At 50.3% G+C, this 15979-nt stretch overlaps 5 protein-coding genes and 1 non-coding gene across 6 annotated transcripts; 2 read left to right on the forward strand and 4 right to left on the reverse strand.

Moving 5' to 3' along the window:
* The first annotated feature begins 1728 nt into the window (after nt 1-1728).
* On the forward strand, nt 1729-3381 carry BDZ83DRAFT_318323 (vacuolar protein sorting-associated protein 62). Its single transcript, XM_060502352.1, has 3 exons — nt 1729-2329; nt 2385-2434; nt 2491-3381. Exons 1-3 carry the CDS (start codon nt 1820-1822, stop codon nt 3116-3118), a joined length of 1188 nt encoding a protein of 395 aa, XP_060364975.1. The 5' UTR covers nt 1729-1819; the 3' UTR covers nt 3119-3381.
* Nucleotides 3382-5217: 1836 nt separating this feature from the next.
* On the reverse strand, nt 5218-7334 carry BDZ83DRAFT_719521 (uncharacterized protein; the record flags this gene model as incomplete). The annotated part of the gene is made up of 3 exons (XM_060512182.1): nt 5218-6744; nt 6823-6936; nt 7002-7334. 3 exons carry the CDS (start codon nt 7332-7334, stop codon nt 5218-5220), a joined length of 1974 nt encoding a protein of 657 aa, XP_060364976.1.
* A 1069-nt stretch (nt 7335-8403) lies between these two features.
* On the reverse strand, nt 8404-9840 carry BDZ83DRAFT_752109 (uncharacterized protein; the record flags this gene model as incomplete). The annotated part of the gene is made up of 1 exon (XM_060514148.1): nt 8404-9840. One exon carries the CDS (start codon nt 9838-9840, stop codon nt 8404-8406), a length of 1437 nt encoding a protein of 478 aa, XP_060364977.1.
* A 1096-nt stretch (nt 9841-10936) lies between these two features.
* On the reverse strand, nt 10937-11977 carry BDZ83DRAFT_651705 (uncharacterized protein; the record flags this gene model as incomplete). Its single annotated transcript, XM_060510471.1, has 1 exon — nt 10937-11977. One exon carries the CDS (start codon nt 11975-11977, stop codon nt 10937-10939), a length of 1041 nt encoding a protein of 346 aa, XP_060364978.1.
* A 1359-nt stretch (nt 11978-13336) lies between these two features.
* BDZ83DRAFT_t147 lies at nt 13337-13418 on the forward strand. The gene has a single exon. It is a non-coding gene; the product is annotated as a tRNA-Leu (tRNA).
* A 155-nt stretch (nt 13419-13573) lies between these two features.
* On the reverse strand, nt 13574-15599 carry BDZ83DRAFT_699248 (carboxylesterase). The gene is made up of 2 exons (XM_060511406.1): nt 14985-15599; nt 13574-14930 (listed from the first exon to the last, which is right to left on the reverse strand). Exons 1-2 carry the CDS (start codon nt 15523-15525, stop codon nt 13870-13872), a joined length of 1602 nt encoding a protein of 533 aa, XP_060364979.1. The 5' UTR covers nt 15526-15599; the 3' UTR covers nt 13574-13869.
* Between the last annotated feature and the right edge of the window lie 380 nt (nt 15600-15979).

Genomic DNA, 15979 nt, shown 5'->3' on the forward strand with positions numbered 1-15979 from the left:
CAAACGTATGTGGCGCACCCTCCGCAAAGACGCCTTGTAAGACCGGGGTCGAATCTGGGGACGCCCCGGGATCTGACCACACGCACGAAAGTCCCTTGTGTGGTATTACTGTCAGATAGCCTTGGATGAATGAGACAAGCCAGGCAAACACTCCCTAAGGTTGCCAAGGCTGAACTCGGTATGTTGGGTGATGGACGGCGATCTCTGCCTGAACAGCACCAGCAAGCTTCATCCTTTTGGTTCTTATAATGAGGCTTGCACGGCAGGATCTGGCAGCCTGTATCACCCCACATGCCGATAGCTCATGGCACACAGCGATGTGAAGTCCTTTGCAGATTGTTAAGAAAAGAACTTTGAATAAGTAGCCATCTTGAATTCAATGTCACCTACAATAGCTACCTTATTGAAGAAAAATAGGCAAGTTTGAGAGTGGAAGATCCTGGATAATCCAAAGCTTATCGATATAGACTTGCCAGGAACCATTACCAAGACGGCAGCTAGATTCTAGGCACAATTGATCGACATATGCAATTCGCCGATTTGCAAGTCTTCATCTTATTCTGTGTGATCGGATGAAACATTCTGTAGCAATACTCTATTACCGCCTTTTTAGACTTTCGGTCTCGGTAAAGATCAGTCTAGCTTTCGTGTCGTCTTTACAACCTTTCAAAGTTCGCGGCCGGGAAGCTAAGTCAACTTAGAACTAATTATCGTATCAATACGACAAGCACAACTGCTATGCTCTCATCGACCCAAGGAACATTCCGTATATCTTGATAGCTGCCTATAATTATGTACCCCGAAACTAGCGATACCGAAAGTCTGCTCTACCTAAAGGATGGTCTGAATAGCCTCCTGTCTGACGTCCATATTCATGCACATTTACAAGTAATTTGAGATTAACGAGAACGATATCGCCGACCTACGAGTCAATCAATGTTTCCATGCCGCATCACGACGCTTTTAAGGGCGATGAACCTGCTTCTTCACGGAGTCTTGAACGGGCAGATGAAGGCGTGAATTCCGATACTCATACACGCATTGCAAGGGTCTGAGAAAGCCAAAGTACTCCCAAACCAATAACAACGCGTACCTCGGAGTTGCGCCAAGCACCAAACAATCTCGATGCATCAAAGCTTGAGCTCCAAACATCTCATCTGCTCTGTTCCACGGCAACACCCGCATAACGATGTTGACTTGGAATTCGACAAAAAGAAGAGAAGTAATGCTACTACTTGACATCACCCCACTAATAACCCGCCAAATTGCTCATCCTCGGAACCAAATGCCGCGGGAATCCGTGATGCGTATCAAGAGCACCCATAGTGGAGAATAAACGGATGGACGGATATCGAGACGAACATAGCAAAGGAGGGGCCTGCAGCGCTTGGCTCCACTCCGAACCTTCCGGGCAGCTCCCGGATCCCGAGGTTCCCGCCCAGTGCAATGGCGTGCACGAATTTGCTGAATAAGCACAGGATGTCTGACACTTTTGAGTTTTGCGATAGACAACTGCACATCTCCTCCAAAACTATCCATCGATATTCAAGAAGTTGTGTATGAGATGGCTGCTTCAGCGCTTGCTTTCAAGCAGGCAGTCTCACCGCAGCGGATTTGTCTGTTACTCGGCTTGTTGATATGCTCCACTGTCGCCGGCGCGGATCTCCGGTGTCCCGATTACGTCATCCAACACGGTAAGTCAGTCGCATGCGATGCCGGCATCTTACTGCTGGGGTTGGTGTTTACGACAGCCGAGCTTACTAGAGGTCTGATATGACATGTAGCACCTCTCATATGGCTTCACTCTGGGGACTCATACATGCCCAGCGACCTCTTGACGCACATCCGGCACACTTCCCCGGCACTAGAGGGGAAACCCATCCCAGGTATCCCAAATCTCGACCTGGACAACTTGGAAACACTCAACAAGTTTGGAGACGAAGTAGCTCTCACGTCAAACGATGATCCATTAAGTTACCCGGAATGGATCCATGGTGCGACTCCCGACGCTGATGGCAGAATCAACAACGCCACACCATGCGTAGTGGTTCTCGTCGAGAAGGGAGAGCGGGACCTGGATGCGTTTTACTTCTACTTCTACTCGTTTAACGAGGGCATGAACATCAGTCAAGTTCTGGAACCATTCAATCGTATGGTCAAGGGCGAGAAGGCCCAGTCAGGGATGCACTTTGGTGATCATGTCGGAGATTGGGAGCACAATATGATTCGGTTCCGAGATGGGAAGCCGACTGGAATCTACTACAGTCAGCATGTTGATGGCGCCTCTTTCGACTGGGATGATTCAGCCCTCACAAAGACCGATGGAAGGGTTCGTGACCCTTGTGTTTTGGCCAATGGCGCCAGCATTCGCTAACTTTGCCTAGCCTATCGTCTACAGCGCACGCGGATCTCATGCCAACTATCCAACCAGGGGGTGAGTTCCTTATTTTCTTTATGGAACCCAAGGACTAGACTGACTCAAGTAATTAGCAATCAAATACATAACTCCGTCTTGGTCGACTACTGTGACGAAGGAAGAAGATGGGACCCCATTCTCTCAGCATACTTCTACCATTTCGATAAAGAGTCCTTCACTGTCACTAGATTAGACCCACCAGCCAAGTCATCCCCAATCCCACCACCATCCTCGAATTTGACATCTTTCTTCTACTACTCCGGTCGATGGGGAGACATAGCATACCCAGCTTCTGATCCCCGCCAGGAAATCGTCCCAAGGTTCGGACTCAAGAGAATCGAGTCTGGCCCGACTGGCCCACGACACAAGCATCTTGTCCGAAAAGGCTTGAAGCCAGACCAGAGGCGAAAGATGGGATGGATGGAGTGGGGCGTCGGAATTTACATGTCCTTATACCCGTGTTGTTTGAGAGGATGGAGGAGGTGGGTTTTCATGGGACTAATCATTGCAGTATTTTCGGGAGCTGTCATTGGGGCTGTCATGGCTGTGAAGAGGTATAGAAACAGGAAGTATACGAGGTTACGGGCGGAGGATATACCATTAGATGACTGGGCTCTGGAAGACGAGGCACTGTTGTCTTCGTCTGACGAGGAAGATGTGGATAAACCGCGAAAGCTTGCTAAGCAACATCAAGACATATAGGCCGGTCCGACATTTACCGAGAAGAATTTGAAACATTAAGGGAAACTCTCACTTCAATTCAGGATGAATGGCATTGTAGCTCTTGTGAAGAATATCATATTGGGTCGTAGAAACTGGGTATGCTAGCTGCCGCTGTTGCCCGCCGCCCGCGTATCCAATGGGCTACAGCCCTACACAATTGGAAGTGTGACTGCTGTTGGTTCCAACTAGGCAAGATATTTGTATCCGCACCATAAGATATTAAGTTCGAACTGTCTGGTCCTGTGGGCGATGGAGGGTCAGTTAGATGAAAGTCATGTTGCTTCATGTCGTGTTGTTGGTAGGCTGAACGCACGCCCCTGGGACCTAATCGGATCTTCGGTCAACTGAGACGTTCAACACCAACCGAGGGAATTTCGGATTTGCCTGCAAGAAGGCCTTCAATCTTCTTGCTGCGCTCGTCGTGATCCAAACCTGCCAAACCACACGTTCTGCACGTCTGTATTCCTGCGTCCTTATCTTTAGTATGAATAAACCGAAAGATATATGTATTTTCATCAGGTGCCGGAGCCAAACACATCATGTCTCGCGTTTTCCGATGCCATAAAAGAGGCGTTCTCCCTTCTTTGTCACTCAAACATGGTTCTGCACCTGCGTTCAGCAACACGGCGACCATTTCTGGGCTCGCAAACTGCGCTGCAAAGGACAGCGCTGTACGACCATCGACATCTTTCAGGTTTACTGCTGCTCCACGCTTGATCAAAGATTTCACAAGCCTGAGTGCGTTATCGCCCGTAGCGTATGTCAAGACAGTCCTTCCTCAGTTGTCTCGAATATTGATTTCCGCTTCGTGATTTAGCAAGAAGAATGCGGCCTTGTTACCGGGATAGTCTGCACTGCAGTATTTCCGAGAATCGAGGTGGCTGACATCTGCTGCTATCATGAGAGGGGTTCGGCCAAGGCTGTCCACAGAGTTGACGTTGACTCTGTTTGTTCGAAATAAGACTTTCATCTTCTCAACTGATTCGAACCCCTTTAACTCTGCGCTGTACGATAATGGACTTCGACCTTGGTCATCAAGGTCGTCAGGTTCGAGGTGCAGTTCAAACAAGAGATAGGACAGGACTGTCGTATCACTCCGATTGCCTGCTGCCCGAGACATGGCAGACCTGTTTTTATGGTCGGGCTTCGAGACGTTGATTCGATAAGTCTCGAGAAGAAGTCTCATCATGTCAACGCAAACTGCACCAGACACACCGTAGCCGGTGTTTGAATCGAGATCCGCAAGCTTGCAGAACAAAGTTCGCCCATCTTGCGGATGTGGTGAGCAAAATCCGGTTCAAAGCGGTCATCGTGCAGTAGAGACTTGAACCTTTCCACGCTGCCGGAACTAAAGACTGTCTCTAGTAGAATATGTTGATCTTCATCAGTGAAGTCGGAAAAGGTGCGTTGGTCTGCAAGTAGAAGCTGGAATAAATCTTCGTGATTGGCTGCATAGTGCACCGGTTTCCAGTTCGGCATAATGCCGCAGGGAGCGGCAAAGCTAGTCCTGGGATCTTGAAGTAAAGCAGCCACTGCAGCTTTGTGTTCCCGTTGAATCGCAACAACCAAAGGTGTATATTTGTCTTGCCGCCGATTCAGGGCGATTTCCGCGTATTCAGAGTCGATACATTTGCTGAGAAGAAGACGAATGATGTCTGCGTGCCCAAAGCTAGCTGCCCACCAAAGTGTTGTTCTGCCACTTGCGCAAACCTTATAGCCACTGCGAGGGTCTTCTAGTAGTAGCTTGGAGACTGCCAACTTGAGACCGAATTATGTAGCAAAGGTTAAGGGGCTCAAGTCGTCAAGACTTTCGTGCTGTTCAAAAGCCATTCTATACCTTCTGGCCCAGTAGCGGTCTTCTCTATTCATGTGCCTCGTACGGCGCAGCCGCCACATCCACCTCCTCTGCATCATGACGTTGCTTGCTATAGTCTTACACAGAGATACCATGTTATCTCCAAAAGAATCAATGCCGCAGAAATGCTCCTCCTCGCATTCCTCAATGTGACGGGTCCAGTGATTGAGGGCATACTCTTTGAAGGCGGACATGTGCTCATCTAGATGATGACCGTAAGAGTTCAGATCCTCCAAGAGTAGATACCAAACGCAAGCTTTGGCCATGATGAAATGCGACTCCTTCGGCTTAATTGAGTGTAGCCTTTGTGTCCAGGCCTGTAAGCTAAGAACTCTCTTGCAGTTTCATGAAGCAGGTAGACGTTCCCGTCTACAATAGTCACAAATAAGCCGCAAATTTCTCTCAGGTATGACGGGAATTTCTTGATGGGCTCTTGACACGTTTGAGAAGTATACTGGTGATGGCTTTCAACGCAGAGCGCCCCTGATATCTCGGACAGACTCAGAGGCCTGTAGGCCCCAAGAATGATGTGAAAAGCCTTCCGAGCTCTTTCCTTGTTTGCACTTTGTTCAAGGATCTTTTCATATAGCCCGTCTAGCTTCTCTGGTACGCTGTTGAAGATAATCTCGACATTCTCTTGTGTAGGGGACTCCAAGCGACTTTCGATGAAATCGATCGCGAGTTTGACCCATAAATATGTTCGGTGTTGCCAAGTCAATAAGCTTTCCTCAAGCAAATTGACCTCTTTTGCTTCAAGAAGTTGGATCTGGGCGATACCCTGTAGCCTATGACGGATAACGATGCCAATCTCGCCGGAAATCCGTTCTGTATTAGACTCATCATCGCCTCTTAGATGAATAGTCGGTAAAGAAGTCTTAAGTGGCTGGAGGCTGCGCTGTATTCTGGTGTACAGTCTAGACGTGATGATGAATTTAAGACGACTGTGATCCGGGGGGTTCTTGTAAAATTTGGCCAGGGTCGATGTTACTTGGCGGCAGTCGTCTCCATTACATTCGTCGGGAGCATCGAACAGACAGGTGACTTCGGTTTCGACTTTCATTGCGGCTTCAAGCAAGACGTCGAAAAGTCTCGAGAACGAGTTGAGCAAGTGATTACCATCCGCCTCAAACTTGGCCACGGTGCTTTCTTCCATCAACTCGCTATTCTGTTCCAAGATCTGTCGCAGTACTGCGCACATAGCAGTTGAAGCACTTCTCTGGTCGTCAAAGCCGTCTTTGAAAAAGAAGTAGCTTGTTGTTCGATCTGGCGTGCTTGGACAGACATCATCTACCAAGTACCTTGCAAGCACCGACTTCCCAGCGCCAGGATCAGCCGAAACCCACAACATCCTGGACTCTGATGCGACTATCCAATCGCGAAAATATTCATGCTCGGTGAACCATTCGCAGGTCCCTGGAGCCCTCTCGGGATTGATGTCTTTGCGATCACGATAGAGGCAGGTGTAAAGCCTGTTCAGAAGCTTCGTCCTTCGTCTGAGTAGGTCATTCGAGACGGGTTTTGGAAGGTTAAACGTAACGATAGCTGGTTCAGTCTTTTGAGAGGGCAACTCGACAAAGGTGAGGATTTTGTCATGAGTGATAAGTTCCGCGATGGCTCGGCACTGAGCATCCAGCCTTTCTATTTCTTCAATCAAGGCCTTCCACGTGTCGCCCCTGAACATGTCCCTGATGAATCGGGTCGGACGGCTGCGTTGGAGATAACAGAGTGCTCGTGCCTGGAACTCAATGATCTTGGTGTAAAGATTGACTAGGTTGCGTTATAGATCCAGCTCAAGCCTTCTGGCCGACTCTGCTGGAAGACTCTCTACGTGGGCTTGAGGGCGGTAAACCTGCTCCATCGCGAAGTATCGACAGATGAGAGAAGATGTCAGTTCAAGACCTCGGAGGATATGTTCTCTCTGCTCTATGGGGCGGACGAGGAACTGTTCGGAGGTTACTCGTGCTATGTCAAGAACGAGCTTTCAGTGTATGAGGTGGCACAACGAACTGTAAGGATGACCAGTCCACCGGCACAAGCAAGAGCGGCGTGAGGGTCGGCCCCGGCGGCACTGCTTATGAGGTCCTTTGCAGCGATGATGTGTTTCGATACATTGTTGAACAAGGGCTCAATAGGCAACTCGCGACTTCCAAGGGAAACGGTCAGCCGCTCTTGGCTCAGTTCTTCCACCTTCGCATTCAAATCCTCGGCGACTTGTTCATGTTTGAGATGACTTGGACCTTCGGCTCCAGGCCCACTTTCAGACCCAGATAGCTCCGAGGCCAGGATCTCAGCATACTGCTGGGCGAGCTCCCGCTTTTCTGAATCGGGATCATCCTGCATAGCCTGCATCGTCTTCTCCCAAAGATTTGTCAGGGTCGAGCTGGTGTTTTCAGCTGCTGTCGATACCGACTTCGGTGGGGAAGCGTTGCTTATGCTGTCAACACTCTCCTCGACACCCGTCGGCACTGGAGATGGCTCGGGCGGACACTGGAAAGAGGCCTCGCTTGGATTGGCCAGAGAGGGATTCGAGGATTTCATTGGGGACAATCCGGGGTCCGCTAACATATCATCATCCTTAAGTCTCCCCTTACGTCTCAGCCTCTCGAGCCAAGCCATTTTCCTCATCTTGTCAGATTCTAGCGGCTGCGCCGACATCGTCGAAAAGAAGGGACCGGAGCAAATCTGGTGGACGTTAGGAAATTGACATCACGGCAAACTTGACGTACAAGGTCTGAGATTTTATGAGATGGACTGGGAAAAGATGAGAAAGTCGATGAGAAATCTGGATGAAGGGGGAGGGGGGGGGGTCCACAAGACTGCACATCTGCATGAATCAGGCAGCCAACGGGCGAGGCGCAGATAGGCAACCAACAGCCATTCATGTTCATGCAGCGAGCCAACTGGCTGCCTCAACATGCAACGCAACCGCCGGCGTTAACTTGGCATGGCAAGTTGGTGAGAGTTATAAGTTGCAGGCCTCTATCTCTGCATGTCATTGGCTAGATGTGGCGCAGTATGTATGCGTATTACGCAGGTCGTCTCATTCTGGGCCAACATAAGCGGATCAGGAAGTGGAATGTCGATCTCAATTACACGTACACACACATAAGGCCGCGGAAAGACGAAAGAGGCACAAGTGTCTGAAAGTCATGCCTGAATGCCTTGCCTCAAACTTATTGAACCATATTCCTACATCAAAACCTCGAATAAACCGAAACCGTTTCCATCTCCGCGCGGAAGGGGTATCTTCACAAATCAATCGCAGTTCCATGTTTCATCCAGACTCCCGTGTCAAAAATTACATGTTCTTTCCCCAGTAGGAACGCCCAAAACACAGAAGACTGGCTCATCAAATATATTTCATGATGGGTATTCTGCCGTAAGGTTGCATCCGGAACTCGCACCGATCCTAGCAGCTCGATCCCTGGTTGCTCGCTGGGAAGTTGGCAGGAGCCGCAGAGACGACGGCCGTCATGGAGCTGGTGCGGGAGTTTCCGGCCGCCGCAAGGTCGACGTTCCGCAAAGCTGTGTCATTGGACTCCTGGATTTCCTGACGAGAGGTGCCGCTGGCTGAGAGGTAGACGCTGCTGGTGTCGCGGGGCATAGCCGGGGCGAAAGGGTCGAATACGGCGGGCGGCTGGGTGACCTGGTCGACAACAGTTCCATCGGAACTCTTCTCGGACTCTTCAGTCGAGCTACCTGCGTGGGCTTGCTCGTTCGCAAGGGCGGCAGCAATCTGACGGCGATGAGCGATCTCTGCAGCGTCGGCAGGCAGGTGTAGATGACCCTCGTGAGAGAGCTTGGGGAAGGTAGTCGAGCGAATTCGCTTCTCATCGTCAATGAGAGCATTGGTCTTCTTGCGGAAAGAGCGCATCCGAAGGCTCATAACGACAGTGAAGATAGTGACGATGAGGCTCACCATGACCCAGACAACGACGAAGTAAGGGATGCTCATCTGGGAAGCTACCATAGTCATACTGACAGTAATGGAGACAACCGTCTGAGTAACGAAGAAGAGAGTAAGGACGACGGACCCTACATAGATCTTGTCATCAAGACTGATGCGCTGGTACCAAGTGGTGCCTGTCTCAAAATCCTTCTTTCGCCTGTCCTGGCGGCATTGGAGGAGCTGAAGATTGAGGAGCTGAGAGCTCTGGCAACGGCGGTACAAGACTTTGAAAGGTTTCTGTCGATGCTTGGAAGGAATGGCCTTGCTCGATTGAGCATCTTTCTCGGACTTCTCGACTAGGGTAGGAATGTTGGCCGAGTTGCGACCGGTCAGGTTGCGTCCAGTCTCGTGAACAGACAGGCCTTGAGGGTGAGACGCGAGCAAGCGGCCGTTGGGATGGTTGACCTGGAACTCGTCCAGAGACTCGGTGACACTGATCTCAACCGCTGGATTGTAGTCATCTCTAGGATGAGGTTGGAATCGGCTAGAATTTCCAGTGAAGCTTCGGACAATGGGCACCATAGTCGAGGTGCGGGGAGTTGCGTTCTGGAAGGGCCAGCGAGGAGATTTGGCTTTGCCGCTGAGAGGGTGTTGAGGCAAGATCATACTCTTGCCTCGGACAGTGGGCGGAGTGTAATTGAGGTCGATTACTCTGTCAGACTCCTCAGAAGACATGGGAGAAGGAGGAATAGGCGTCGAGGGATTCATCGCAGGGTGAGGCGCACTGTCCGGCTCGTCGGAAAGGTCTGAGATATCATCGCTAGTGAAAGTCTTGATGATTCTCGGCTTGTTCGGCAGCTTGAAGGAGGTGAATTCCTCCACCGAAGGGTACGCCGCTCCACGACTGGCGACCGCAGTCGTGGCAGAGCTGAATGAGGCCTGCGGCGGCAGCGACATTCTTGCTCGTGGATGTGAGTGCTTTGTGACGATTGTTCCAAGTGAGGGTATTCGGAAAAAAGAGAGTGACGGAAAATGAATGACAAAGAGGATGTTGTGGGAAGGAATGAATAGCCTGGAAGTTTGACAAACGAAAGAAAAAGCCGTGTGACGATGGGGGAAAGAGAGTGCTGGATTTGCGAGAAGGAAAATATCATTCCATGTTGTTCTATGTGGAAAGGTTGACGCGGCTCAAAAGTTGAAGACGCGCCCGTCTCCAGGCACCCACAACACCACGGGTCCGCGGTGAGCAAGTTTTTCTCCCAGAGGGAAGGAAAGACCGGGCGACTTCCACGAATGAAGAAGGTGAAGTTATCGTCAGGAAAAGGAGCAGACAAGAAAGAGATGCCCATGGTTAAATCCTGCACCACATTGACGCAAGGTCAGACCACCACAGGAATGCTGAGTTGCCATCAGCAATCATCCTCCATTCCAGCATCCTAGTTACAGTAACCCAATTCGATGTTTATTTTCATGTCTCAGATAGGATTTCCGGATTTGGTCAACCTCGAATCGATCCGTTCGAACTTTATGATGCACATCATCTCCCAGACACGTGGTTAGGCAAGAAAGTGGGCAAAACATAGGCAACTACGGGGTAATCAATAATCTGGGGAAATGACCTCGGGCCGTACCAAAACATCCGGCAATCGATGAGTCAAGTTCTTCGGAACTTGCGTGGTCTGACTTCTGCAGTCCATTCGGTCTCGACGTCGTCTAAGGCTTGTAAGTCGTTGCCAAAAATGCTCCTTCCCAAGCGGGACCCTATTAACAGGCCGAACGCGCCTGCCCATTGTTGAAATAATACAGCAGATATCTACTGATGACTATCAGCCCATGGAATATTTGGGTTTCTGGTACTTGTGGCTTTGCCTGAATATCATGGTAATCTCTAGGCTCCAAAGGTGATATCGGAGGCCAATTTTTCCGTATCTCTTGAGTATTCGCCGCAACATAGGATGAAAAGAGGAAAGTTTTGTGCCAATTGTGTAGTCGTTCTTCTAGAAAATTCTATATTTCACTCACCCTGTCAACGATCACCTCTCCAAACACGATCTTACTCTGGTGTTCCAGACAACTTAGATAATTCCTCCTTTGTGTTGTTAGCCCAGCGACCTTTAGACTCACGGATGACAGCAAGGCTTGGGTGCGTACCAGAACCAGAAGCCTCCGGGGCTTCTTGAATATTTGCCTGCTGATTAGTTTCATTCGTGATGGAATCCGGTTTGGGAGGCTGCTCGCCCTCATAACGCACACCATTCACGAAACATCCCTCTGAATCAGCCACCCCAACAGTGGTGGCATTGAAAGCGTCTCCCATTCTAGCAACCTCCAAGTCGTGCTTGAGCCCTCTCTTAGAGCACTGGATCAGAATGACAGCCACTAGGGCCCAGAGGACTACAATGCCGCTGATAGCGATCCAAGTGAACATAAAGGGGAGATTCAGAGGAGGTTGGACATGGTCTTTGAGGGCATATATTCCGACCGAAAAAAACAGACTCGCTGAAAAGCCGGCAAGGATGCCGACTGCTTTGTGCATGGAAAAAGCCTTGGCCCTAGCACGGTAGAAGGGATGCTCCTCGTTGTCACCATGAGTTCGCAACTGGTAGAGGTACAAGGCAGACTCGACCTTCTCCCAGAATGTCTTGATTGGCGGCAGTTCTTCATCCTCGGGTAGTTGGCTAACTTGGTCAGTTACCTGGTCAGTACCCGCGCCCTCGTGGACATGGAAGTGCTGTGAATTCTGGCGATGGGGATGTTCCGGAAGCTGTTGCCCATTCTCGGCGTCCACCATCTGGATCGGCAAGTCATCCTGGATGGCGCCACTGCAATGAGGGTCTTCGGCGGTAATATCGGTCTTCTGAGCGTTTGTGCTATCGGGATTTGGGGTATTCTGATTGGTCGAAGAGTCATCCTTTTCTTTGTTGTACTTCTCGACAAGGCGCAGCGGTCGAGGCCCTTTGGTCGACACTGGTTGCTCATTTTGGTGAGAACTGGCCCATTCAGGCTTCTTCGGGGCGTTCTTAGCTTGCACCGATCTGAGTTGACCCTTCAGGGCGGTGGTAGCAATGTTGCTTTCGAAATATGACTGGGCCATCGTGATGCGGTTCGGAATACTGAGAATATGTTAGTTGTCTGATTGGTTTGTAGGGTGATATGAGTTGAGCGGCCAAGGTTTCGAAGTTGGCAGCTTCGAGCTTGTTAAATGCTGCATTCTCATTGCGAGTCTTTGTGTTGAACAAAGTCTTGTCCTAACTGAATGTTGTTTGTCACGAAATGACTCGGCAACACTGCCTTTTGTTGGAGATAGGCATGTCACATTGGGCAGTCGACACAAAGTCGATGATTTTGTGCAAGGAAAAAGGTTGTGAGGATGAACAGCAAAAATTGAGGGAACAGTCATCCAAGGTAGACGTCGGTTTGTTACAGCAAAAGCTGTTTCAGCACGGTCAAAGACTTCAACAGTGGTGGGAGGTGACGTAGAGGGTATGAGCATGGGCAACTAGCTGGTCGACTTTCGGTTATCGATATTGACCTACCCTTATATGGGAGCCGTCCTTTGCATGTCCAGATGTTAGCGGATTTTCTGGAACATGCAGGCTAGATCATTCCGATTGCTGTGGTAACCAGAAGATGCTCGATAACCATGGGAGGCAAGGCTGGCCGAAACTCCATGTCAATCAAGCGCGACATCTCAAAGACACCCTAGTCTCATGCTAAAGCCCCTTTCGATGTTCTGCATAGGATAAAACTTCTGATAGCTGTCACAGTTCAAGTCAACATCTGCCAAACGAACGGGCTCGGTTTAGATCCGGGGCTTTGAATAATACAACCTAAGGTAACAGTTACTTGGCCTCAAACTTTCGAGTTTCGAAGCTGGCTTGCGCGGAATAGAATTACCCGCCGGTCTTTCAAGGCCGCTGATCTGGAACACTCGCCACTTTACAATTCTCATGAGTAGAGCCTTACGAGATAGGGAGTTAAATCAAGTTGCATTTTGCTATTTTCGCTCCTGTGGCAGGCTCAGCAAACACTGGAGGAAGGAGGAGGAAGCTGTGCAGCAGCCCCTACTTTGAGCGCAAGACTTGACAAGGGTCTGCTTAACTTACGATGACAGGGTATTGACCGGCATGCTCTAAGGTATGCACTCTCTCATCAATCATCTCTTCAGAATTAGCGTTCGAAGACACGAGACGGACTCGAGCAAGTGAAGAATAGTTTCAAAGCACCCACGTGCGGTGGAGACCACAGAAGGCTTTGACCGAAGACCCAAATAAAACCACATTTGTACTCAGCACTCTGCACCTGCTTAATTCAATCTCCAAGCGTAGGTTTGTTGGAGGGCCTACATTCGCATCTCGCAATGCCTCTCTGCTATCTTCTCAACTAACAATTCTTGGCTCATTGGCGAGAAAATATGATGTACAAATTGACCGTCGGGTTCTATCCAATCAGAGGCAAGATGGCCGAGCGGTCTAAGGCGCTAGCTTCAGGTGCTAGTCAAGTAATTGGCGTGGGTTCGAGTCCCACTCTTGTCATGTTTTTGCCAAAATATCAACAGATATGGTCTTGATATTACTTTTTTGTGGAAATTGGTTGTGAATAATGCCGATGGGTAAGGTTTGATGTACTTAGACAGGTACCGAAGCCCAAGGTGGATTGGAGAAGTTGGGGAATCGCATGATGCGTGAGCATTTGATCTACCCCATTGACATACAACCTCCGAGGTACAACTCCCAGCGAACTCTCTGTTGTCACCAATTTCATCATGTTTAAAGTTGGCAGTGAAATGATTTGGCGGAGAAATAGACTAAATTAAGGCAAGGCCTTTGTAAGAATGCTTCTGACTATTGAACGCCGAGCCCCTTCTCATCGAGTCATCGTTGAGTATCTTCTCAATTCTTGCATCAACGCAATTATGGAAATAGACTGCCTTTATTCATCCTTTGAACCTTTTTAAACTCCAAACTCCTCTCAAATTCAAGAAAACTAGTAGGAAAAGCCGGCAGCTTCCGTAAAGGGCGCGTACAGAGCGCAGGGGTAATCTGCCGCAAGCGTCGCCGACACCGTTACACCACTCGACGATCCAGAGCCCAAGAGTCCCAGCTCGAAGCCAAGAGCGCTTCCAATCTTGGGCCATCCAACTCCACCGCTGGGGTTCTTGGCGAAACCGCCCCAGACGCCCTGCATGTAGGAGCTGAGCTTCGTCTGTTGCGCAGTAGCGGAACCCCACTTGCTATAGGCGGGGTATGTGCCAAAGACGGAGGGGATCTCGCTGGTGTGGTAGGAGCCCGGATTGGCGAAGATGCTGGTAGAGGCGAATACCGGATCGTAGCGGTAGCGGTAGGCGGTGTAGCCATTGAGGGCGAGGTAGCTTGCCAGGGTGGATGTCGTGCAAGTAAAGATAGCGTCGGTGATAATCCTGTCGGCAACGACAAAGGGATCGTTGAGAGCCTTTGCGGCGTAGGAGGTCGTGATGGCGGCCTTTGTGATAGCGGAGGTGATACCGATTTGGGAGAGTGCCGAGCTCAAGGCTGAGGCTCCGTCATTCATGCCCTCCACAGCGAGGAAGACGCGGGCCTCGTTGAGGGTGGTACCCATGATGACGGGGATCTTGGGCCACTTCTTGGAAGAGATGCTGTTGCGGACGTCGTTGATGGAGGTACCATCGCCGTTGACGGGAGGGAAAACCAGGGACTGGGCTTCAATGTAGGCCTTGATATCTGTGGCTGAGACCTGTCGAAGGCACTTGATGTCGGCGCAGTTGAAGTTCTTCAGGACCTTGGAGTAACTGTCGGAGCCGGAACCCACAAGGAGGGACTGCTGTGACTCCATGATGGCAGCCGAGAATGGAAGAGGGCTGGGCGGGTTTGCGAGGAGCTGCTTCACGGATTCACCACCGGCAGACTCTCCAAAGATGGTGACGCGTGAGGGGTCGCCGCCGAACTGAGCGATGTTGCCCTGCACCCATTGAAGAGCGAAACGCTGGTCAAGGTATCCAGAGTTCTGGGATCCAGTGGCAATCTCCGGAGAGTTGGAGAAGCCAAAGACTAAGGTAGCTGGTTAGCACGGCTAATGACTAGTCATGAGTAAAGAGCCCTTACTGTTGGTGCGGTAGTTGATCGTGACCACTACAACATCTTGAGAGACAGCAAGCGAGCTACCGTCATAGATGGGCAGACTGGCAGTGCCAAACTGAAGGTTACCGGGAAACAGCCAAAACATAACAGCCTTCTTGCTGGTAGAGGTTGTACCCGTAGGAGTGAAGACGTTGAGGTACAAACAGTCCTCACTCTCATCTGTAAGAGACCCAGCTGGGTTTCCGAAATAGGCCTTCTGCAACGTCTGGGCGTTGCCCTTCTCTGCGAACTGTTGTATACATGCTGGCTTGAAAGCTTGAGCCGACAGTGGAGACGACCATGCATCTGCGGCCTGAGGAGGAGAAAACCGTTCTGGGGGAGACTTGGCGAATGGGATTCCCATGTAGGCATTGGCGGTTCCGGTTGCTGATGCGGGTTGGGCCGTGGTGCCAATTACGACACCGGAGGCGATCGTAACTGTTGGGCCGGCATTGGCAGGCGCGGCAAGGGCTTGGAGAAAGAATGTGGATGAGAGAAGAAACGTGGTCAACGAAGAGATGCCCATCTTGAATAGAAGAAACGGTTCGTATAAACCTTGGATACTAGAGAAGGATTGAAATGGAGTCGATGCTCTTGGTCAATGGGAATGTTTGCCATGGTCTTCTCGTCTGGTTTTATGTCTGGTTCTACTCATTCATACTACTATCCACCTCTTCGGGATCTTCATTGTGACCGCGGGGCTACCGATGGACGATATCTCTAACGCCACCAAGAGACTATCGACCCTTTGTGCGGCGAGGCGACGACTAACACATCTCGCGTGGCCTATGAAGCTAAAATGCTCGAGCGCTTTGACTAGACCTAACGCCATCGCAGGCGGTGCTGATTACTAGAGACTGGCTAGATCACAGCGGCCCGTTTCCGGACGACGTCGCCCGCATTTGGCATGGTAACTGTGCCTGTCTCAGGCCATAAGTGAGTCGAGCCAGCACCGATGTAATAAGGGACCATTTCCCGTC

The sequence above is a fragment of the Colletotrichum acutatum genome (assembly GCF_030867785.1).
Source record: "Colletotrichum acutatum strain CBS 112980 chromosome Unknown BDZ83scaffold_46, whole genome shotgun sequence".
NCBI classification, from domain to species: domain Eukaryota; kingdom Fungi; phylum Ascomycota; class Sordariomycetes; order Glomerellales; family Glomerellaceae; genus Colletotrichum; species Colletotrichum acutatum.